This window comes from Carcharhinus amblyrhynchos, chromosome 2 (genome assembly GCF_965287045.1).
Source record: "Carcharhinus amblyrhynchos chromosome 2, sCarAmb.v2.hapA, whole genome shotgun sequence".
In the NCBI taxonomy this organism is placed as follows: Eukaryota; Metazoa; Chordata; class Chondrichthyes; order Carcharhiniformes; family Carcharhinidae; genus Carcharhinus; species Carcharhinus amblyrhynchos.
In genome coordinates this window covers 87,374,466-87,399,917 of record NC_137325.1, presented here as the reverse complement: position 1 = coordinate 87,399,917, position 25,452 = coordinate 87,374,466, and the positions used below count along the sequence as shown (strand labels likewise).

Below are 25,452 nucleotides of genomic sequence, written 5' to 3'. Positions count from 1 at the left end.
ACAACTAGGCTGAGAGATTTATGGAAACAGTATCAACAGTAACTTTCAAAAGGAAAACTGGAAAACGTTGTTGCTGCTGCTGGACAGACATTATCCATCTTTGCCAGGGAGAACAGCAACCATCTCAGTTGGCAAAATTTAATTATCTTCAACCTTCAGGTTTGAAATTATACCTGTATTAACTTTGAGATAAAAATATTATTTCATAGAAGTATGATCTGTAATTTTTCACAATATAGTTTTCATAATGTAATCTATCACAATGTAATTTATTTTGCTAGCGTCAACTTATTCTATGGGCAGAAATATAAATGTCTTCAGCTGCATACCACAAAATGGAGCAAGGGAATGGAATGATAAGAAAAATGGTAATTCCAAAAAGCTGAATATCTGAAATAGCCCATAAAAAGAAATGCTGGAAATTACAAAGTTGTTCCTTTTGCTATGACAGGTTTCATATTTCTATCTGAAATGTTGGTACTCTCTTTTCAGAACATGAATGCATTCTGATTTCAACATACTCAGATTGTGAAAGAAAGTGAATACATCATAATTAGATGTACTAACATTAACATGAGTATAGTGGCAGATTAACTACCACCTGGACCCCTAGGCTGAGCTTTAGTTAACTCCTTGATCTTGCCTCCTGCCCCCACCCCACCCTTCGTTGAATAGAATAAAGTGACGTTAAGTGACGCTGGATAACTTATATCGTTGTGCTATGTATAATATACTACACGTATAATATCATAAAGTTATATGAATCAATTACAGCCCTTATATTCATTTATTTTTCATTTTCTTTACTTTTGTCCTTGAAAAAGCTTCTGTATTTTTTGGTTTACAGAAGTGTCAATAACAGCATGCAAATCAACAGATCAAAGCTCCTCTATTTATAGGTATTTGTTATATTAATTCACCCATGGGTATAGTTATGAAAATTTATTTGCCCTTAAAAGGGTTAAACCATTTTTTTTTGCTCTCGGGTCCCCCTCCCTTCCGGGCTCCTAGGCTTAAGCCTACTCAGCCTAAATGTTAATCTGCCACTGTTTGGTATATAGGATGAGTATGTAGGAAAGTATTCTTAAAATTGTGCAACACCTTACAAGCAAAAGCAATTATATTGGAATTTTCTCTTCAGCTGAATGGAATTCACTCAGCAATGTTTGTTTACAATGTCAGAGATGACGAGATGACTTTTCTTGCTGGTACACCTGTGGTGGCAAAATGTGTCCAAAATAAAAATACCATTTGATAATGATTTGGATTTAAATGTAGGAGACATGATTGAGAATTTCACAGATATACTGTGACAAAAAGACTGTAGACTGCTGGGTGATATGAATGGATTGCTCAGATGAGTTTAATTGGGAGAAGTATGAGGTAATGCACTTCGGAAAGGCAAACATAACAACGGAATACACAATGAATGATAAAGAGAAACCTGAGAAGTGAAAAGGAACAGTGGGGCCTTGTACTGATTATTGAAGATGCAGTATTGGTTGTTAAGAAGACAGACAGGATATTTCCCTTTATTAGCTGTTATCCAATATGAGAACAGGAAGGTAATGTTAAAACATTATGAAACACTAGTTAGACCATAACTAGAGTGTTGCACATAGTTCTGGCCACCACATTACAGAAAGAATGTGATTGCACTGCGAGCATACAGAGAAGATTTACAAGGACATTGCCAGGAATAAAGAATTTTAGTTACAAGGAAAGATTGGATTTGCTGGGCCTATTTTCTTTGGAACAGAAAAAGTTGACAGGAAATTTAAATGATAATGAGGGGCCTAGATAGAGTGAATAGGAAGGGCCTATTTTTCTAAGCAGGGAGGTCATAACTAGAGGGCATAGATTTAAAGTAACTAGCAGAAGGTTTGTTATGGAAGGAGTTCATAAGGAAGTCCATATTTAATCATTTTAAAAGTTTCAGTTTAGTTATCAAGGAATCAAAGTGTATTAGTCAATTAACTCAATATGGTATCGTATTCTCTGTCTTTAAATGCATTTCTACTTGAGCAGTGCTATGTGCCATATTGCTTTAGGCAATTTAGCTATGTTTTATGGCTTCACTTCAGGACAAATGCAGAAGGAGAAACACGATTAGAGGATACATGTGAAGTTCTTGTAGCTTAACTGTGAAAGCAAATGCTGCAGAAATGCTATGTCTTAAATTTTTAAACTTAAAATGCCTCAAAGGAAAACAGTCACTTTCCTTCAAAGTATAAAACAGATTTTATGTATTACTGTGCTTTTATTATCAATTTCTGAAATGTTGTGGTAATTATGCATCTTTTGTGACTTATTTCTTATGAACTTTTCTTTTATTCATTCCTGAGACATGGACATCACTGACTGGCCAGCATTTATTGCCCAACCTCCTTGCCTTTGGAGGGTAGTTGAGAGTCAACCACATTACTGTGGTTCTGGAGTCACATGTGGGCCAGAGCAGATAAGGATTTCCTTTCCTAAAGGACATTAGTAACCCAGATGGGTTTTTCTAACAAAAGGCAATGATTTCATGATTATCAATTGATTCTTAATTTCAGATATTTTTTATTGAATTCAAATTCCACCAGCTGCCATGGTGGGATTTGAAGACAGGTCTCCAGAACATTAGCTGGATTTCTGGATTAATAGTCTAGCAGTAATACCAATGGGCCATCACCTCCTCTTGATACAGTTTTTCACAATGTGAAAAACTATATTGTGAAAAATTAAAAGTCATACTTGTAGTTATTCGTTTTTCAGTAACTTGGTTCTGGCATCAATAGTCATTAAGAAGTTCCATATAACACCTAAGATGTATCTGTTAGGACGATGAGCCTGACAAATGTCAATCATTTGGAATCCTCTTATACAAGTAAGCAGACACACAAATTATCTTGTTAACTTGGTGGAAAATCTATAAGCATAACAAAGTAATAGAGAAAAGCAAAAAATAAAGCAATGTTTCCACATGTCACATTCTACAGAACCAGTTACGAATTAATGGGAAGTGACATCAGCAAGGTGACCATCATCCTTAAGAGACCAATCAAACATTGATCGTACAGCATTTAATCGAGGTCTGATCATTTCTGATGATATGCCAACCACTAATATTCATAATAAACCCAGTAACTCCCACAACTACCTCAAATACAGTTTCTCACACCTCACTCCCTGTAAGGACTCCAACCCATTCTTCCAGTTTCTCTGCCTCCATTGCATCTGTTCCGATGATGCCACCTTGAAAATAATGCTTCTACATGTCTGACATTTTCCTCAACCAAGTGATTTCCCCCTCACTGTACCTGACAACTGTGTTCAATCCACCTTCTGCACCTCTGTTTCACCTCTTCCCCTCCCTCCCAGAACCATGACAGGGTCCCTCTTGTCTTCACATTTCAACCCACAGCCTTTGCATTCAAAGGGTCATCCTCCACGATTTCTGCCAACTCCAGCAAATGCCACTCCTAAACACACCTTCCCCTCACCCCACAGTCAGAATTCTGCAAGGACTATTCCCTCTGTGACACCCTGGTCCACTCCTCCACAGTCTCAGACACTTCCTTTCCTATCCCATGGCAACTTCCTATCAATAGCAGAAGATGTAACACTTGCCCTTTTATCTCCTCCTTCCTCACCGTCTAAGGGCCCAAACATTCCTTTCAGGTAAAGCAATATTTCTCTTGCACCTCCTTTAATTTGGTCTATTATGTTTGATTCTCACAATGTCTTCTCTTCAACACTGGGGAGACTAAACTCAAACTCAAACGGGGAGTTAGAAGGGCAAAAAAGGGGTCATGAAATGTCCTTGGCAGACAGGATTAAGGAGAATCCCAAGGCATTTTATTCATATGTTAGGAACAAAAGAGTTGTCAGGGAAAAAATCAAACCTCTCAGGGACAAAGGAGAGGAATTATGCTTCGAGCCCAAGAAAGTAGGGGAGATCCTAAATGAATACTTTGCATCAGTATTCACATGGGAGAGGGACATGTTGACTGGAAGTGTCTCAGAGGGAAGTGTTGACCTGTTAGAGAAAATCTCCATTACAAGGGAGGAAGTGTTAGGTTTTTTAGGGAACATTAAGACTGATAAATCCCCAGGGCCTGATGGCATCTATCCTAGGCTGCTCAGGGAGACAAGAGATGAAATTGCTGGGCCTTTGACAGAAATCTTTGTCTCTTCATTGGACACAGGTGAAGTCCCAGAGGATTGGAGGATAGCAAATGTGGTACCATTATTTAAGAAGGGTAGCAAGGATAACCCAGGTAATTATAGACCAGTGAGCTTGACATTCGTAGTAGGGAAATTGTTGGAGAGGATTCTTAGAGATAGAATGTATGCACATTTAGAACGGAATAATCTCACTAGTGATAGACAGCATGGTTTTGTAAGAGGGAAGTCATGCCTCACCAATTTGGTGGAGTTTTTTGAGGAGGTGACAAAAACGGTTGATGCGGGAAGGGCCGTGGATGTCATCTATACGGATTTTAGTAAAGTGTTTGACAAGGTCCCTCATGGCAGGCTGGTGCAACAGGTTAAATCTCATGGGATAAAAGGTGCGGTGGCTAGATGGGTGGAGAACTGGCTTGGCCACAGAAGACAGAGGGTAGCAGTGGAAGGGTCTTTTTCCGACTGGAGGTATGTAACTAGTGGTGTTCCACAGGACTCCTTTCTGGGGCCTCTGTTATTTGTGATATATATAAATGATTTGGAAGAAGGTGTAACTGGTGTGATCAGTAAATTTGCAGATGACACAAAGATGGCTGGACTTGCTGATAGCGATGAACATTGTCAGAGAATACAGCTGGATATCGGTAGGCTGGAAAGTTGGGCGGAGAAATGGCAGATGGAATTTAATCCAGATAAATGCGAAGTGATGCATTTTGGTAGAACTAATGTAGGGGGGAGCTATACAATAAATGGCAGAATCATCAAGAGTATAGACACACAGAGGGACCTGGGTGTGCAAGTCCACAGATCCTTGAAGGTGGCATCACAGGTGTAGAAGGTGGTGAAGAAGGCATATCTTCTTATAGGATGGGGCATAGAGTATAAAAATTGGCGTCTGATGTTACAGCTGTATAGAACGTTGGTTAGGCCACATTTGGAGTACTGCATTTAGTTCTGGTTGCCACACTACCAGAAGGTCGTGGAGGCTTTCGAGAGAGTACAGAAAAGGTTTACCAGGATGTTGCCTGGTATGGAGGGTCTTAGCTATGGGGAGAGATTAGGTAAACTGGGGTTGTTCTCCCTGGAAAGACGGAGAATGAGGGGAGACCTAATGGAGGTGTACAAAATTATGAAGGGGATAGATAGGGTGAACAGTGGGAAGCTTTTTCCCAGGTCGGAGGTGATGATCACGAGGAGTCACAGGTTCAAGGTGAAGGAGGCAAGGTTTATCTCAGATATTGGGGGACGTATTTTACATAGAGGGTGGTGGGGGCCTGGAATGCACTGCCAAGCAGGGTGGTGGAGGCAGACACGCTGGGATCATTTAACCTCACTTACTGTACTGTCTGGAGACAATACACATCTCTTTAAACTGTGATCAGTGCTCCTTCCACTCACATTATCAGCCACTTCAGGTCTTGAACAGCAGGTTAGGTGTAAGGATTCGCATTCTAATCAGTAATCTCTAAACTGTCTGTGCTTTATATGCTCTGTCTGAGGCCAGAACTCTCCATTCACCTGACGAAGGGGCTAACCCCGAAAGCTTGTGAGTCTATTATCAAATAAATCGGTTGGACTAAAACCTGGTGTTGTCAGACTTTTTACTGAGATCAAGTGTAACAGAGGAAGCCTGGGCAATTACAACAGGAATGGGAATTAGGAGACGGTGACAATGGAGGAGGATTGGAGAGACTTGGTGGCGTTAAGAACCAAATCACAAACTCCAAAGTATATTATGAAGTTAGCCTAGACCCTAACATTTTTGATTTTGGCATTAGTGTGAGCATAAGGTGTTTTGCTCTAGGTGTCATCCTACTGACCAACTAGGAAGCTTTTATTAATACAAACTTTATTTCAAAACATAATTAGAATATAAAAAAGAGAATTAGCATAACTTTTACCAATTAAAATACTTCAACATGAGAGAGTATAATTTTTAAAAACAATCCCTCTCTATAGTTCCAGTTTAAGCAATGTCCCCAGACATTAATTCTATTTCAGAACCAAGTAGCACCAAAAACAAATACGTTCACATGGATGCTAGATTTCCAGAACTTTAATCCCTCTAGTGAGAGACAGAAAGAGACCTGCTTTCTGGATTTCATACAGTAATTTCCTCAAACAATAGAACATCCAAGAAATGAACATATTTCTGGCAGATTCCAGTCTCAAGACTTCAGATAGACTTCAGATAGACACAAAGCTATTCCTGCTCTTTACAAATCCCAAATAGCAACTGAGCTAGTCTCCTCTCTGTGAGCCAAGTCCTATCCAGTCACATGGCCTTACCTGTCAATCAACCTGATGAAGCTGCACTCTGAAAAACCCCAGATGAAAACACTAAAATAACAACACTACATTATCCCAGACTAAAACAAACGTTTTAGCAATTAAGATCAATTATGCTGCTGCAATAACAACAGGGCTGCTGGATGCATATAAAACAGCACCAATAACAAAACAAATTGCTAAAAGTTTGCTCATAAAAAACAGAAAAATTATGGAACAAGTATTCACCTTTGACATAACACCATAATAAATATATGATGGGAGAAAAATATGATGGCAGCCGTTCACATTTAATGGCAGCAATGTTAAAGCAGTGGTATTGTTGGGCAGATACACCTGTCTATAACTTTACTGAATCCCCTGTATTTCTATATTTTGTAACATTCCTCCTATGCAGTAATTTGGCTCATGATGTGGTCAATGCTGGATCTATTTCTGGGGAATGAAGTGGTCATTTCTTTTCACACATGAGATGTGAGCATTGCTAACACTGTGGATATGCTCTGACTGCACTTCTGTGAGCTGTCATTGCTGTCACTGGTATCACTTCCCTGGAGGGTTTCTTCAATGTCTGTTGTTTTGACCCTACCAGGTGGCCACTCACTTTCCATTCTCCTGAAATTATGGTGCTTGGCTTCCATGGATTGACCTCCACTAGACACAACCATTGAGGTCAACAAATATTGATTCCAACTTTTCCTTTTAGGGAGGGGCCCTACATTACCAATTAAGACCCATGTAAAAGTTTCTCAAATGCTGGAATGAATATTAAGGGTGATTGTCTTATCACCACTTGAGGTTTTCTTATCACTTGATGTAAATGACATGTCTGGCAAAATTCAATCACATCTTTATGCTGTTATAAATCAAAGGTTGATGTCCCCTCTGAGAACTAACAACAAAACACGCAAAGAGGACTACTTTGCCTTATAATCTGTAAAAAGTATGTGTGAAGTGGTGTGACCTGCTCTTCAGCAACTTCTCGTGGTTAAATACAAAATAAATCTCTGACACTCACTCTAAAATCAACACATAATGATTTATTTATCTAACAGTGAGCAAACTGACTAAACTATTAACAAACAAAATAAATCTCTTCAAACTATTACCTATTCTCAAATAAAACAAGATTCTACTGGTATGCTATTCAAAAAAATACAATTCCCACTCATAAACAAAATAGAATTTAGTCAATCTCCAAATTACAATCAGCTTTCATGTTTTCTGGGATATTCTGGACATTTTCCATTGATTCTTCTGTCTGGAACTTCTTTCTTTGGTATCATTGCTATCTAGATGGTGCTTTCTCTAAGATATAGATGACGTAATGAGAGCCAGTGATCCTGTTTCTCAAGAGTTGAGAACCAAGACTTAGCTCTGGCAGCTAACAGTTGCTCTACCCTCTTTGTCCACTGCCCCTTCTTTTATACCCATGATTACATATCAATATTTCCACAATAGGATTGGTTCTAGGCTGTCAAAACCATTAGATTTAAATTTAATAGGTTTTTGGATTCTCAGAGGCTATTTCCCCGGGTTGAAATGGTTGCTACGAGAGGACACAGGTTTAAGGTGCGGGGAGGAAAGTACAGAAGTGATGTTAGGGGTAAGTTTTTCACTCAGAGGGTGGTGAGTGAATGGAATCGGCTGCCGTCAGTGGTGGTGGAGGCGAACTCGCTGGGGTCTTTTAAAAGACTTCTGGATGAGTATATGGGGTCTAATGGGATTGGGGGTTATAGATAGGTCTATAGATTGGTAGGTGTTGATGTGATCGGCCCAACTCGTGGGCCGAAGGGCCTGTTTGTGCTGTAGTGTTCTATGTTCTATGTTCTATGTTAAATGCCTGATTCAAATTGATTGCTAAATTCAAAAGACTGATGCCTAGTAAAACTGCTGCTTGGCCTTTTAATGCAACTATTTCTGTTTGGGCTCGCTATGTATTTGTACTTTTAAATCTCTAAGCGCAGGAAAAGTGCCACCTTTTAACTTTACAATTTTACAAACACCAAATTCCAACTTCCCACCTTCCAATCTACAATTACTCCACCCAACTTTACAACAATGCAGTCCAGGCCCATAAAAAATGTCCACGATTCTCCCATTGCGACCCACAACTTTCCTCATCAGTTGGGCCAGGAGATGCACATGTCGGCCATTTTGTGGCTTCCCCAACAGTTTTTATGACCTGCGCACATCTCCCAGCCAGAGAAAAATGGCACCACCAGGAACCCGCTGATAACCAGCAGGCCGCTGTTTAGCATGAATTTACATGCCATTATCAGAATCCCCGCTTTCCCTCCCCCCTCCATGGCACTTTGCAGTGGAATGGTCTTTCTGCAAGGTGTGGTCAGGGACTCGACTGAGTACTGGTGTTCTGGGCTGGGGAAGGAGTGCACCACGTGCTGACTGAGACCTGACCAGATTAAGCAGCTGCTGCTCCAGGTTGGGGTGGAGAGGTTCAGACACGGATTGCATGGAATCTGCTGTCACTGGGCTCACATCTGGTGCTGCTTTGCAGTCTGTCCCTGCCCTGAGACACAGGCCAGCAACACATGCCTGTAACTGATGCTGCAGTTGCACAAGGATGTGCCTCACCCACGTCTGCACACCAACCGGCATAATCAGTGCCCGCATGGGTTACGATGCGCATCTCACACAATCCTAATCGGACCACGCATGGCACCATGGATTGTGTGGGGTTGCCAGCTCCCACAAGTAGGGACGCTGGCCCAAGTGAGGGATTGGGATGGTGCTGGGTCTATGAAGCCAATGATAATAATCCATCATTCTATGCTCTTTCCAAACCCCACTGTGCAGATGGATCTTGGTTTGCTCGATCTGGAGCTGGTCATGTTGGTGGCAGCAGAGGTGGAAGAGGAGGTGACAGCTCAGGAGGCGGTGGGCGTGGAAAGACCACTGCAAGAGCAGCCACCACCAGACCCTTAAAAAGGTGGGCAGGGGGCTACTGCTGAGAGCCAGAATGTGGGTGAGTAGTATCCCAAGAGGGTGCACAAAAGGCAGAGGGTGCCAAAGGCAAGGAGATACAGGCCCCGCAATTCTTTTGAGGCCCCCTCGGAGGCGATGTGCCATCGCTGGCTGCACTTGACCAAGACCTCGGTTCGTCACATTTGTAAGGCGCTGTCACACTTGGCACCTCAGACCGAACAACAACCATCCCATCCCTGTGGACATGAAGGTGATGGCAGCGCTCAATTTCTATGCCTCCGGATCACTCCAAGCTCCCAGTGGCAACCGAGCTAGGATCTCCTAGGCCTCCATGCGCAGATGTCGGCAGCAGGTCACAGATGCCCTGTATGCCCAAGCAGGGCAGTTCATTAATTTGGATGTGGGCCATGCACAGCAGGTGGCCTGGGCTCTCAACTTTGCATCCATCGCCGGGATCCCAAATGTGCAGGGCACAGTGGATGGGACACACATCACCTTGCAGGCCCCCCATGCAGGGCCGCAGCAAATTTTGAACTGGAAGAGGTTCCGCTCCCTGAACGTTCAAATTGTCTGCAACCTTCAGCTCAGGATCATGCAGGTTGATGCGCGCCACCCAGGGAGTGTCCATGACAGCTTTGTGATCCAGCAGTCGGACATCCCTGGGTTCTTTGAAGACCAGCCCAGGCTCCTGGGATGGCTACTGGGTGACAGGGGTTACCCGCTAAGTTCATTGGCTGATGCAGAGGTCTCAGACCAAGGCGGAGACCCACTACAACGAGGCCCATGCAGCCACCCGGTCCATTGTTGAGCAGTGCATTGGCCAGCTGAAGATGCGGTTCTGCTGCTTGGACCACTCTGGAGGGGCCCTCCCGGTGCGGGCTTCATGCATCATCATCATTTGCTGTACCCTGCACAACATTGCTTAGCAGTAGGGAAACCCAGCTGGAGCAGCAGGAGGAGGAGGAGTGGCAAGGGGGTAAAGTGGACATCCTGCTATATGAAAAGCCAGAGGAAAGACGGCAGGCAGTGATGGCAGGTGTCCGACAAGGAGGGGCGGCGAGGGATGCCTTGATTGCAGCCCACTTCACCTAGCTGGTGCTGTGCAGTAAGGGGGCTGCAACCTATACACCTCCACTACACCCCAGGAGCAAATGCAGCTGCTATTGCCCCTCCAAATCACCCTGGGTCCTCAAACCACCACATCATCCTTCCCCTGCTCCTGTCATCCCACCACCCAATCCCCCAGAAACATCCGACCCTATTAATGTGCCTGGGCTGGCAGTGGTTGTGAGACTTGGTTGAAGGCCATGTGGGGATCTTCCACCAGGGAGATCCCAGACATCCCAAGATCTTACGATTTCCCCCCTTCCTCACACTGGAGCACCTCAGGGCCAGAGAAATGAACAGGGTGGCATCAAAACAGTGCCATCCACAAGTTAGCCGGGGCTGACTCAAGGCTCCCAGAGAGAATGATCACAAGCTGGGGTTGTGCATGTCAGCACAATGCTAGTTTTCTGCAGGGCAGCAGTGAGGACAGTATGTTCAAGGGATGGTGGGATTGCATTCCTGCATTATCCAGATCCATGGGGGCATGAGATAAGTGGGCAGCCATATCTGTGTGTGGGGGGGGATGGGAGGGGGCCGGGGAAGCGATGAGGCCAGCGATGTCTGTGTGGGGGGATTGTGGGGGCCAGCAATGAGGCCAGCAATGTATGTTGGAGGGTTGAGGGACCAGCAATGAGGCCACCTGTAATAGAAAGGATATTATTAAACTAGAAAGAGTACAGAAAAGATTTACTAGGATACTACCAGGACTTGACAGTTTGAGTTATAAGGAAAGACTGGATGGATTGGGACTTTTTTCCCTGCAGTGAAGGTGACTTGAGGTGATCTTATAGAGGTCTATGAAATAATGAGGGGCATAAATCAGCTAGATAATCAACATCTTTTCCCAAAGGCAGGGGAGTCTAAAGCTAAAGGGCATAGGTTTAAGGTGAGAGGGAAGAGACAAACAGGTCCAGAGGGGAAATTGTTTCACACAGAAGGTGGTGACTGGAGTTTGGAACGAGCTGCCAGAAGCAGTAGTAGAGGCGGGTACAATTTTGTCTTTTAGAAAGCATTTAGATAGTTACATGGGTACGGTGAGTACAGAGGAATATGGGCCAAATGCAGGCAATTGGGACTAGCTTTGTGGTAAAAACTGGGCAGCATGAACAAGTTGGGCCAAAGGGCCTGTTTCCATGCTGTAAACCTCTATGATTCAGTGACAAAGAAAATGTAACATTTGCTGCTGTACACTAAGACTTCTGGGAATATTTTGGGCAGTTACGTGAAGTCTTCCTGGCTCTTGTTTTGTGAAGTTGATATTGTCCTGTCTTTCACATTTACAAGTCAAATGACGAAGTACATTCTTCACACAAGGACAAGTTGAAAAATGAAACTGTTTATCATAATGTGCAAGATATTTATCTCCTAGAACAGGTTCCGTTCAAAAACAGATCAGATGTGCTGGCATTCTACCACTTGGAATTTTCCAGAGTTTATTGCAGGTCAATCAGTGTTGGCAATGGTTTGAGGGAGCCAGAAGTATACAGATTATAACTCCCAGCAATGTACTTTAAGACATGTACTGGCTGTGACACAAAACTCACATTTATATATGCAGCATTATGTTTGTAGTGAATTAGCCAGTAAAATTACCAAATGCCTGAATATCGAAGTGCCGAATGAACAAGAAAACAGGAGAGTTTTAGACCTGTTTTTTGGGAGAGTTTGAAAATTCAATCTTATGACAATCTGTCACTTTTTTGGACATAGTACGATCCTCATTAGTTTGGAGGGATGAGGGGAGCGGAGCTGGTTGAAGACTGCACAGGGTGCCATTGTGGGGGACCCCAGTCTCTCAGTAGACTGGGAGACCACCGCCAACCACCCCTCTATCTTTGGCAGCAATTTAACCCCCAGCCACTCAATGACAACATGGGCCGTCAGCATCGGAGCATCAGAACCGTCCCGATGAGTCTCTCGTTACAGCCCCCTGCACAGCCCACCCTGCCAACTACCCCCTCCTTTGCCATATTCCTCCCATCCGCTCGCTGATTACCCCCTCCAACCTCCTGTCTGCTGATTACTCCCCATACCATCCTCCCTCCATCTGCCGATCACCCCCGTGCCAGTCCCCCCCATCTGTCAATCACCTCCTGTGCCAGTCTCCCTCCATCTGCTGATTACCCATTTTCCAACCCACTGCCGATTATCCCTCCTTGCATACCGCCCTCCACTCCACTTAACATTTGTGGAGGCCAGTAGTGATTTTCATCAGGTTCTTGCTGTGCTGATGGGTCAGGAAATCCCAGGAGCAGGGAGAATCAGGCTTCAAATGGAGTCAGTGTGTCCGATTTTACCACCTCATCATGCCTGGCAAACGGTGCAATGAGCCGGGAAAGTAGTGTATGAGGCTATGAGCCTGATTTGCACCCGGCACCGAACAGAATGGGCTCAAAGCTTATTAGTGTGAGATCATCTGGATTTCAGTATCATTAGTGAGCCTGGCATGCATGCTTCCTGCTCTTGGATATTTCCCATCCCTCCAGCGAGACGCCATGTCGGCACCAATTGGTGTGGCTCAGGTGCAGCAATAATGAAGGAGAGAGAGGAGGTGCGTACTGCTGAGAACCAACTCCAGAGTTCAAGGGGGGGGGTACGTTAGGTGTTGCCATGGTGTTGGGTGGAATGGAAGTTTGCAACGGTACAGGGGAGTTGGTGGGGCTCGTGCAGTGTGGAGGAGCTCAGGACAGAGCTGGCAGTTATACTGGTGGCTTCTATGGTGGCTGAGGGAGATGGCCGTCCGCAGCAAAGCCAACCCAGAACAGAGGCCCCAGCTGGATTGGGGGGGGGGGGGGGGGGGGGGGTGTGGCGGGTGGGCTGATTGGGGCCAGAACATGGCCACTCATTGCCTGAAGAGGAGGCCAGGGAACAGAAATGGAGACCCAGGCTCTACAGAGCTAGCATGTCCTTTAGTGAACTGCTGGTTGCCATGTGCCACGGCAGATTGTGTCTCAGCGGACCTGGCACCTGGTGGGACAGGAGGACATCCGCTCCATTTGGCAGTGAAGGTCAGGGCGATCCTCAACTTCTGCATGACCAGGTCCTTCCAGGCCTCCAGTGGTGAGCTCCACGGAATTTCCCAGTCCTCTGCACACAATTGCATCCATGAAGTGATGGCTGCCCTGTGCATCCAGGCAGGCCACTGTATCCTATTCGACATGGCCCAGGCCCAACAGAATGCTTAGGCTGCAGGTTTCGCTGCTATCAGCAGGATGCCCCATGGGATCAAAGGGTGCCCTTTATTAATCAGAAGGGGTTCCATTCCCTTAATGTCCAGTCTGTGTGTGACCATTGGCTGAACATCAGATAGGTGTGTACATGCCACCTGGGGACCGTACATGATAGCTACATCCTTAGGAGCTTGGACATTCCTGGGGTCTTCAAAGACCACCCCAGGCTGCTAGAAGGCTCATGGGGGAGGCTACCCATTGAAGTCATGACAGTGCGAAGGCCTAAGATGAAGGCAGAGACCCGCTGTAATGAGGGTCACATTGTCATCTGATCTGTCATCAAGTGGTGCATTGGCCTCTTGAAGATGTGGTTCCACTGCCTAGAACGCTCTGACGGTGCTTTACAATACAGCCCCCAAGAGTCTTAATCATCATGGTGGTCTGCTGTGCGCTGTACAACATGGCGCAGCAGTGGGATGACATCCTGGAAGAGAGGACCAGGCCCTAGTGCAACAGAAGTCTGACTACTACCTGTTTTCTGACTGCATAGTGGACCCATGGCCAAGTGCGAGTTGAGGGCACCACTGTGAGGCCCGGGGACCCCAGGGTAATGTTGGAGGGGATGGTCCCAGGCTCCGGTGAGAGATGAGGATACCATGCCATGCTGTCTGTCGCTGTGGGTCTATCTGGCCCCTATGCTTGGGACTGTTCGGGGTGCTGGTGGAGTCTGGCACAGAGAAGCTCAGACTGCTGAGTCTCACATCAGCGATGGGGGCTGGTGGCCTCGTAACTCTAGTGGCATTTTTTGATGAGTGCTTGGGGTACCATGGCAGTCAGGGATCTGGTGTCAATGCTTGGCACTAGGATCCACATGAATCCCGTGGTAGGTATCATCGGCGCACACTTGGTGGGCGGAAGTTCTCTCTTGTGCTGAGCTTCTCTGGGTACCGACCACCCTGTGAGAGGCGGAACACATACAGAGGAGTCACAGCTGTGGGGTGAAAGAACATTAAAGAGTGATTATTTATGGTGCATATTACCCTATCTTTATCTACAGTGATAGCCTTCACTCACGCTCTCTTGGTCACCTTATAACATTTTAATTTTACGCGGCCTACCACCAACTCTAGGTGATCCCCCAGGATGCACATCAGAGGTGGAGTTGGTCAGCTGCGTTCCATGCCTCGTGACCTGTGATGCCTTTGAAGGATGTCCCCGGGGGACCAGGACCTGGAGGACTCCAGCCGGCTTCCAGGTGTCAAGGATGTAGCCATGCCGTCCAATTCAGTCTGCTGTCCGTGAGGTGTTTTGGTGTCAAAAAAGATGATTTGGAAGGACTGGAGATGGCTAGGGTCTCCTAGGTGGAAGGTCACAGCATGGGCTCCAGCCCTCCCTCCTCCCTAGGGTGCGCGTGGAGGGACAGCTGGAGTGAGCTCCAAAAGTCTCTGCTTCATCTGGCACTGCCAGTCCTAGAGGCCCTGTAGTGTCTGCACAATGGTGTGCAAACTCATAGCAGTAGCCCTTTGAGACTGGGCCAAGCTCTGGAACCCCTCAGCAATAGCCTTCTGTGACTGGACCATGTCCCCGAGGCCCTCAACTATGGTCCTCTGAGACCCATGGCTACCATTTCCTGCCCCTGGCTTTCCACTGCAACCACTACCCTTGCACTGTTGCCCTGGGAGCCATGCAATGCCAGCACTATTTCCTGCACCTGAAGGTATGGGACATCTCCAAGCGGCCTTGCAGTTGTTGGTATGTTGCAGACACCCCTTCCTGCCACTCTTGGCTCTGTTTCTGCATCTCCGTCAGCTTTATGAAAACTGATCCAAGGGCTCCGGCAGACCATGGCCTGCCTGAGCCCTCGGTCATTCTCACCTCCTCCTGATGTGCATCAACGGTTGTGCGGTGTGCGTGAGAAAGTATCCCTGAAACTTCACCGTTAACACGTCCCACTGTGGTGACTGTATCTACGCTGGTGAATCTTGTGGGCGAAGCCTGTGTCAACTGGTCGCTGCTTTTCTTGGAGATTTCCTTGGCATTTTCCTCCAAGGTGTCGACAGGGATTGCAGTGGGGAACATGGTGGGGGGTCGGGGGGGGGGGGGGGGGGTGTTGGAAGACGGCGGGGGTGGTGGGCGCATGGTGAGGAGGAGATGCCAACTCCTGACAGGCCACCCTCATCAGGATCAACTACAAAGGAAGTCAGATGGATCAGCACAAGGGAGGGACATGTATCTGGGCAGATTCTTAACATACTTAAGAAAGGTCACGAGTGACAGTTTTGTGGACCTTCACCTCCATGATGAACGCCAACATTACTATCGATCATGGTTCTTTCCTCTGCCTCCCCAAGAGATCCTTTACAAGCTCCTCAAAGGGAATAAGGAGATGTATCTCGGGAACTCCACTGTTGGTCTCCGCCCACTCCCACCTGTTCTAGGCCATCTTTTTTCTAAGGGACAAAAGGGGGGATTGAAAGCCTGATGGCTGGAAGGGCGTGGGGCCTTGGAGGTGGGGGCAATCGGATGGTGTTTGTCAGGACTGTGCCTCAGCAGGCAGGGACTGTGATGGAAGGTGCCAGAGGGGTTGAAAGAAAATACTAGAGGATTGGGCACTGGAAGGCTGTGGGGTGTCAGGGAGAGGATCAACATGGATATTCCAAGTGAGACAGACAGGACTGATGCCAGGACAGGATGGACACTCACCTTTACTGCTCGAACTAGGTTATTCATTTTCTTTTGGCACTGGCTGACGGTCCTCCACGTCAGTGCACGGGCACTGACAGTCACTCCCACTGACGCTGCCTCCCAGGCTGCACTGCCAGTTGACCTTCTCGAAGGAAGAGGATTGCCCTCCTCTCCTTAACAGTGTCCAGCAGCTGTTCCAGCTCTCCCCCGGAAAAATGTAAAGCTGCTCTGCACGGTGTCATCTTCCAGGCATGACTGGCTGTGGGCGCCATAGGAGTGTTTAAATGCATCTCCCTCTGCTTAACAGTGCACAGCTGTGGCCACATCAGGTGAGTCAGGAGCCTGGAGCCTCCATGATGGCATGATTCACATGGAGACTCTTTCATTGCATCGATCGTCGAAAGATTGTGAAGCGGAGCACACCTGAGAGACCGGCACAGTTCACTCCATTTCTCTCACCGTTACAACATTTAGAAATGTTTTGGGAAAATTCCGCCCAGAATATTTAAATGAATTCACTGGGAGCAGTGGCTGGGAGGATTGCAATGGGGTTTTGCACCAGCACTGAATGCACTAAATGCCTCACCCACAATTCTCTAGCCCCACTCTGCTCTAACATGATCTATGCTGGGGTCACTGCAGCTGGAAAATCGTGACCATTATCTTGCACTGCTTATTTTGACAGATAGCATCTATTGAAATGGTTTGTTTTTCTAATAGGACAATTTGTTTAACGCAAAAGTGGAAAAAACCTGACTAAACATTTTGTCCAAAAATTTTCACGTTGCACCAAGTTTATGGTGGAAATTTCTGTTTCTTCACTAATGTCGTTTTGGGTGGGAAAAGCAGTGAATAGCCCAGCCTGTCTTCACTGATGGCTGCTCCTGTCATATTTTCTGAGACTTAGTTCACAAACATGCTGGAGGCGGGTCTCATGCCATCACACTGGTAGAGTGGTCCTTGAATTAGGATACCTCGACCAATAGCAATAAAAGTAAAAACAAGGATCACCCCACAGATATGGTAACTCCCCTCCCCCCCTGCATACTGGGAACACACATCCCCATGCACTTAGGACCGCCTCCCCCTCCCATCCTCTTCCATCCCACCCCCTCCCCCACAATCCCCCAACCCCATTCCAACCCCCCCACCCCATCCTCCCAGGACAAAGACACAAAAAATTCTCTCCGGAAGTAATTGTTCACTGTATTCTATGTGATTCTATGAATATGAGTTCAGATGTTAAAGTGGCAGGTCATCCTAATAGCGCTGTGGGTTGTACCAACATCACGTGCAGCACTCCAGCGGCTCATCACCAGTTTCTCAAGAGCAATTATGGATCAACCACAAATGCTGACCTAGATAATAACACTTTTGATGCATGAATGAGAATTTTAATATTGAACGTTGCACACTTTGTGGGAAGGACAGTTGCAAAATTGGGCAATGAGCTGTCAAGCACAGACGCGGATAAGAAAAATATCCACATATCCTCAGGGAGTGGGGACTATATCCCAGGACACTTAATTTTATTTCACCAACTTGAGTACTGATTTTAGAAACTAAAAGCTTCATGTCTTCTATACTATGTTAACTTCTATCTGAAAGAGTGATCCTGGGCATTAATATGCAGAATGGGACAATATTCTACATGAAATGAATGGGGGGGGAGGAGCACCGACACCTTCACTGAACCAGGGAGTCAGGGGGAAGTACTTCCGGCTCCGCACCGGAAGTTATTCTCGTTCTGTCAAGATGGCGGCTCCAGCCAAGAAGCAGAAGAAAACTGTCAACCAGCAAGAGTTGCGGCGGTTAATGAGGGAGAAGCAGCGAGCGGCAGCGGGCAGTAAGAGGATCGAGTCTCCGCTCGCCAAATATCCTTTTGCAGAAGGGCTTAGTCCGACTCCTGCTCCCTCCCCAACCTCTGGAGATAATAAATAACCTGCTGCAGAGGGCAGGCCGGGGAAGGGCTGACCCTCTTTAACCCCCAGAACCAGCCTCTGCTGTCAGATATGGGCTGGAGATCGGGCTTCCTATCATATTTCCAGACCTAGGAACTCAGAGGACAGGGATTTCCAATTTTACCGAGTGACACTCACCGCAGTCTGCATTCAATAACTTGCATTTATATAGCGCCTCGTCACACCGTCAAAGCGCTCCCAAGTGCTTGCATATGTGGGATTGCCAGGATAAATTGAAGGGAGAGGCAAGTGATCCAACTGGAATGGTTAGGAGAGAGGGATAGTGTGCCTTTGATATGATTGACAGGGAAAATGGAACAATCCAAGCTTAGTTGGTATCAGACATAAACACATTGTCTGATCAACGTAAGGCATTCAGTCCTCTTCAAAATTGTGAGACTTTTTAAACCAAGAATTATCGAATCCTGCAGTGCAGAAGGAGGCCACTCGGCCTTTTGAGCCTGCACCCAGAACAATCCCACTCAGGCCCTATCCCTGTAACCCCATGTATTTACTCTGCTAATTCCCCCGCCAACACTAAGGGCCAATTTAACATGGCCAATGTACCTAACACACACATCTTTGGAATGTGGAAACACTTGAATTAATTTTAATTTGTGTTACCAATTGTCATGTTCTGATAATTACAGACATTTATAAGGACAAACCAGCTGCTCCTAAGTCTCAGTGTTAACTTCAAAAAACATTTTAAGAATTACAATACAGTTGTTCATTTATGAACCACTGCATATGTACTGTATATCTTAAAACTTGGATACATTTGATTTCCAGGTGTTCTTTGAGTCACAAATTTGTGTCATGCTTTTTTAAGTCCTTGTATAAGATTATCCATTATAATCAAACAGTCATAAATGGAGAACTTTACTGTATCATCTAACAATATGCAGTTGCCTGAGTGGCAACAATATTTGTTTCTGAAATCTTTGCCCCAACATGGTCTTCCATTTATTTTCCTTGTGAGTAAAATTTTAACTTATTTTATAAATGAAATTGTCTGTACTACAATGTGGATATGGAGAGGATGTTTCTATTCATAGGAAAAACTAGAACCAGAAGGCACAACCTCAGTCTAAAGGGACGATCCTTTAAAACAGATGAGGAGGAATTTCTTCAGCCAGAGTGGTGAATCTGTGGAACGTTTTGCCGCAGAAGTCTGTGGAGGCCAGGTCATTGAGTGTCTTTAAGACAGACATAGGTTCTTGATCAGTAAGGAGATCAGGGGTTATGGGGAAAAGGCAGGAGAATGGGGATAATAAAAATATCAGCATGATTGAATGGTGGAGCAGACCTGATGGGCCGAGTGGCCTAATTCTGCTGCTATGTCTAATGGTCTATGGCCTTATTACAAAGGCTGTATTTTTTTTATTAGACTGGCTACTTGCCTCCCAGCCTTGCAGCTGATTCTGGGTTGAATGTCCTTACGCTATGCAGGCTTTTCTCAATCCCAGAGATACAACAGCTTTTAAACCTAACACATCCCTACTCTCTGGCTGGATTATTTCTTTTACTCTGATGTGTAGTTTTCTAGCTCTTGTATCTGCATCATAACTTGCTGAACTGTTGTCTTTTCATTAGCCTACAATCCCATTATCACTAACATTTGAAAAATAAATTGCCATTTTATCAGCAAAGATAGGCTGAAGACTGGAAGAGGACAGCCCAAAGAGGAACTATAAATGGGCAGACAGAAGAAGATGGTGCTAGGCTGAGTGGGAATTTTTCTTTTTAACCACTCACCAGGATGGGAGACCACTGGTATTGTGTGTATCTTTCCATCTACTTGAGATGATGGGCATAAAACAAATCAAAGTCATTGAGATGCAGTAGGTATGTATGGTGTACTTTTGCTGATCACTGTAGGAATCAACCCGTGAGAAACACATTGTGCCAAAGGTGTTACATATGAAGTGGTTTCAAGTATTGTTCTGTCTTTTTTTCAATGTTGGCACCTGTTGCACACTTGCCTACAGTTGTATTGCTTCCTTGAAACAGAGCTTTGGGCATCCTACTGGTCTTTGCCATACATAGAATTCTTGCATATATGTCTGTTCTGCACCCTGCAAATGTGCCCAAGCCAATGAAGTTGCCTCTGCTTGATGAGTGGCAAAATACTTTGAAGATTTGCTTTTGTGAGGACTGCAGGATTTGTGATTTGTCCTTTTGTGAGATGTTCAGAATGCATTGCAAACTGGAAAGATGTTGAATTTCCTTTATTGGTAGCTGTATGTCATCCATGTTTCCCAGCCTTACAACAAGGTGCTGAGAACGCAGGCCTCAAACTAGCTTCTTGGTCTTAGGAATGAGCTGATGTTATCTCATGCATGTTTTGTGAGTTCGCCAAAGGTGGTGGTTGCCTTCCTAATGTGTGTATTGAGCTCTGTATCAAGGAATTGATTGCCACTGTGGATGCAAGATAGTAGAATTTACTAACCACTTGCAGTAGGTTATTATTTAGAGTAATCGACGGTGAACATAACAACACTGTGCTCCATAACCACTATTTTTTTTGGACACATCTAGTCAGGGAGAACCAGTTACAAGCTTAGGGGAGACAATGAGTGTTTGTTGCTGAGTTCTATGTGACCAACTTGCTTCAACAAGTCCAATCAAGATGTGCAGTGTCTTTGTCTTAGTTTTCACTCTGAACAGAATATGGAGCTTATTGTCTGATGTAGCAAGCACATATAGCCCCTAAATCTTCAGGGAATGCAAAGGGTATGAACAAAGAGGGAAAAAAACAGAAACTGTGACCAAGGACACAGTCTGTTTCATTCCTTTGTCACCCTGAAACTGCCAGACATGGTAACTCAAACTGTACAGCATAGTGACTATTGTCCAATGGAAATGCATAGCAGGCAAGGCCAGTATTTGTTTCCCATCCTTAATTGCCTTTGAGCAGAGGGTGGTGAGTACTTTCTTGATTCACCACAATATCTGTGGTGAAGTTATTCATGCAAGTAGAGAGTCTGGACTCATTGACCCAGTAATGACAAAAGACTAGTGATAAAATTCCAAAGGTTACTTTGTGGAGAAATTGGAAGGTGATGGTGTTCCCATATGCATGCTGCCTTGTTCTTTTAAATGATAAAGGTTGAGGAAGTGAGAGGTGCTGTTTAAAATGTCTTGTGTTGCTGCCGTGCATCTAGTAGATAGTACATGTTACAGATACTTCACCTGATGAAAGAGCAGTGCTCTGAAAGCTTGTAATTTCAAATAAACCTGTTGGACTATATCCTGGTGTATTGTGACCCCTCATCTTGTCCACCAACATCTCCATCATGGTTACAGACAGAGTGAGTTGGTGGTGAAGGAAGTGATGTTTAAGGTGGTGAATGGAGTCTGACCAAGTGGACTCCTTTGTCCTAGGGGAGTTGAGCTTTTCAAGTACCATTGACACTGTACTCATCCAAGCAAATGGAGAGTATTCCATCACACGCTTGGCATGTGCCCAAGAGATGGTATACATAAAACTCCAGTAAGTCACTCAGTTCAAAAGCAATTAGAGATGGGCAACAAATCCTGGCGAGCAATGTTCACTTCCCAGGAAAGAATGGGAAAAAGTGGTTGTTGAGCTTTATTTTGTGAATGTAACTCTGTGAAGGAAAAAATTAATGACCAAAACTAGTTATAATTTTGAAAAACTGTATCTTATTTAGAAGCAAGAGTAGGCCAGCTAGCCCTTCAAGGCTACCCCGCCTTTCAATATAAACATGGCTTCAACACCTTTTCTGTGCCATTTCCCCATAGCCCTCTATTCCTCAATCTATCAAATGTTTATCCATCTCCACTTCAAACACTTCTAATGACCCAATCTCCACTACTCTTTGAGGCAAAGAATTCCAGAGATTCACGACCTTGGGTGAGAAGAAATCTCTACACATTTCTGTAGAATGTGTAGATTCTGGGCCCTTGTTCAAGACACTCCCACTAATGAAAACATCTCACCATTTATCCTGTCAAGTCTCCTCAGGACCTTGTGTTTGAATAAGGTCACTCCTCATTCTTCTCAGCTCCAAGGAATATAGACGCAGACTTTTTACTCTTGATAGGACAACCCTGTTATCCCAAGACTTGTTTCTTTAAGATCTCCCCTCATTCTTCTGAATTTCAATGAGTATAGCCCCAGTTCTACTCAGTCACTCCTCATAAGCCAACCCTCTCAACTCCAGAATTAATCTAGTGAATCTCCTCTGCATCCCTTCCAGTACCAGTATATTCTTTTTCAAGTAAGGAGACTAAAACTGTACACAGTACTCCAGGTGTGGCCTCACCAGCACCTTATACAGCTGCAACATAACCTTGCTGTTTTTAAATTCCATCCCTCTAGCAATGAAGGACAAAATTCCATTTGCTGTCTTAATTACCTGCTGCACCTGCAGACTAACTTTTTGCGATTCAAGAAAGCAATTAAATAAAGGAAAGATAGAAGAAAGCGATAAAGAAAGGAAAGATAGAAGAAAGTGATAAAGAAAGGAAAGATAGAGTATGAAGCTAAACTAGCTCTAAATATAAAAAAAAAGTTTTTACAAATATATAAAGAAGAGGAGACTGCCTAGAGTGAATGTTGGACCCTTGGAGGCCGAGAGGGGGGATTTAATGGTGGGTAACAAGGAAATGGCTGAGACTTTAAGTTTTTTGTGTCAGTCTTCACGGAGGAGGACACAAATAGCTTACCAAATATTAAAGATAGAGGGTTAGTAGGGGATGAGGTCCTTAATACAATTACTGTTACTAGGGAGGTAGTGCTTGGTAGACTAACGGGACTGAAGGTAGACAAGTCCCTGGGACCGGATGGAATGCATCCCAGGGTTCTGAAAGAAATGGCAGAAGTAATAGCAGATGCCTTAGTAATTATTTATCAAAATTTGCTGGACTCTGGGGAAGTGCCGGAGGATCGGAAAACAGCTAATGTTACGCCGCTGTTTAAAAAAGGTAGCAGACAAAAGGCTGGAAACTATAAGCCGGTTAGCTTAACGTCTGTAGTTGGAAAAATGCTAGAATCCATCATCAAAGGAGAAATAGCAGGACACCTAGAAAAGAACAGTTTGATCAAGCAGACACAGAATGGAGTCTTGAAGGGGAAGTCGTGTTTAACAAATCTACTGGATTTTTATGAAGATGTGACTAGTGCGGTAGACAGAGGGGAACCGGTGGATGTGGTGTTTTTAGATTTCCAGAAGACATTCGATAAGGTGCCTCACAAAAGGTTGCTGCAGAAGGTTAGGGTACACGGAGTTGGGGGTAAAGTGTTAGCGTGGATTGAGGATTGGTTACCTAACAGAAAGCAGAGAGTTGGAATCAATGGATGCTTTTCTGGTTGGCAGTTGGTGACTAGTGGAGTGCCGCAGGGATCGGTGCTGGGGCCTCAACTGTTTACCATATACATAGACGATCTGGAGGAGGGGGCTGAGTGTAGGGTAACAAAATTTGCTGATGACACAAAGATGAGTAGAAAAGCGAATTGCGTGGAGAGCACGGAAAGTCTGCAGAGAGATCTGGATCGGTTGAGTGGGCGAGGACCTGGCAGGTGGAGTATAACGTTAGCAAATGTGAGGTTGTCCACTTTGGTAGAAATAATAGTAGGAGGGATTATTATTTAAAGGGTGAAAAGCTGCAGCATGCTACTGTGCAGAGGGACCTGGGGGTCCTTATGCACGAATCGCAAAAACCCAGTCTGTAGGTGCAGCAGGTGATCAAGAAGGCGAATGGAATGTTGGTCTTTATAGTGAGGGGGATAGAATATAAAAGCAGGGAAGTCTTGCTGCAACTGTACAGGGCACCGGTGAGGCCGCAACTAGAGTACTGTGTGCAGTTTTGGTCCCCTTATTTGCGAAAGGATATATTGGCCTTGTAGGGAGTACAGAGAAGTTCACCACACTGATACCGGAGTTGAGGGGGTTAGCTTATGAGGAGAGATTAAATAGACTGGGCCTGTACTTGTTAGAGTTTAGAAGGCTGAGGGGGGATCTTATAGAGACTTACAAGATAATGAACAAAGAACAACACAGCACGGGAAACAGGCCCTTCGGCCCAACGAGCCCGCGCTGCCATTTTAACAATGTGCTTTTCCTCCTCCACCCGTGACCCATGTCTATGCTTATGGTACCCCCATTGGAAACCAGATTAAGGGGAGAATAATTTTGGGACAATTTGTTGCACCAATCAGCCTAAGAGCACACCTTAGGGGTGTGGGAGGAAACTGGAGCATCCGGAGGAAACCCACCGGGTTAGATGAAGGGGCTAGATAGGGTAGAGGTAGAGAGCTTCTTTATGCTTAGAAAGGAAAACAGTACCAGAGGGCACAGCCTCAAAATAAGTGGGGGGGGGGGGGTGCAGTTTAGAACAGAGTTGAGGAGGAACTTCACTCAGAGGGTGGTGAATCTCTGGAATTCTCTACCCATTGAAGTGGTGGAGGCTACCTCGTTGAATATATTTAAGTCATGGGTAGATAGATTTCTGATAGACGAGGGAATTAAGGCTTATGGGGAGAAAGCGGGAAAGTGGAACTGATCCACTTCAGATCAGCTATGATCTTATTGAATGGCAGGGCAGGCTCGATGGGCTAGATGGCCTACTCCTGCTCCTATTTCTTATGTTCTATGTACAAAGACACCCAGGTCCCTCTGCGTAGCAGCATGCAGCAATTTTTTACCATTTAAATAATGTCTATTTTGCATAAAGGCCAAAATGCTACTTGGCACATAAACTACTTATTGAACCTGCTTGCTAACTTTTTGTGATTCATGCAAGAAAACACCTATATTCCTCTGTACTTCACTCACTTGCAATATCTCTCCATTTAGATAATCTGCCTTTTGTTTTCTCCTACCGATGTACATGACCTCGTACTTCCCCATGTTAAACTCCATTTGCTAGATTTTCACTAGTCATCCAATCTATCCACATCCTGTTGCAGAATCACACCATTCTCATCACAACAGGTCCTTCCGCCTGCCTATCATTGTATCATCGCCAAATTTGGAAACATTATATTCTGTTCCTTACTCCAGATCATTAATGTAAATAGTGAAAAATTGCAGGCTAAGAATTGAACCCTGAAGTACTCCAATAGTCACATCTTTCTACTCTGAAAAGGACCCGTTTAT

General features: G+C 45.0%; 1 protein-coding gene across 1 annotated transcript in view; it reads left to right on the top strand.

Annotated features, from left to right (window-relative positions):
- Positions 1-18,086: 18,086 nt before the first annotated feature.
- The window catches only part of znf830 (zinc finger protein 830), a 43,845-nt gene continuing 36,479 nt past the window's right edge, over positions 18,087-25,452 (top strand). Inside the window, exon 1 of the mRNA XM_080208847.1 lies at positions 18,087-18,241. Coding sequence (XP_080064973.1) covers positions 18,120-18,241 — 122 coding nt within the window. The 5' untranslated portion in view covers positions 18,087-18,119. The remainder of the gene's footprint in view (positions 18,242-25,452) is intronic.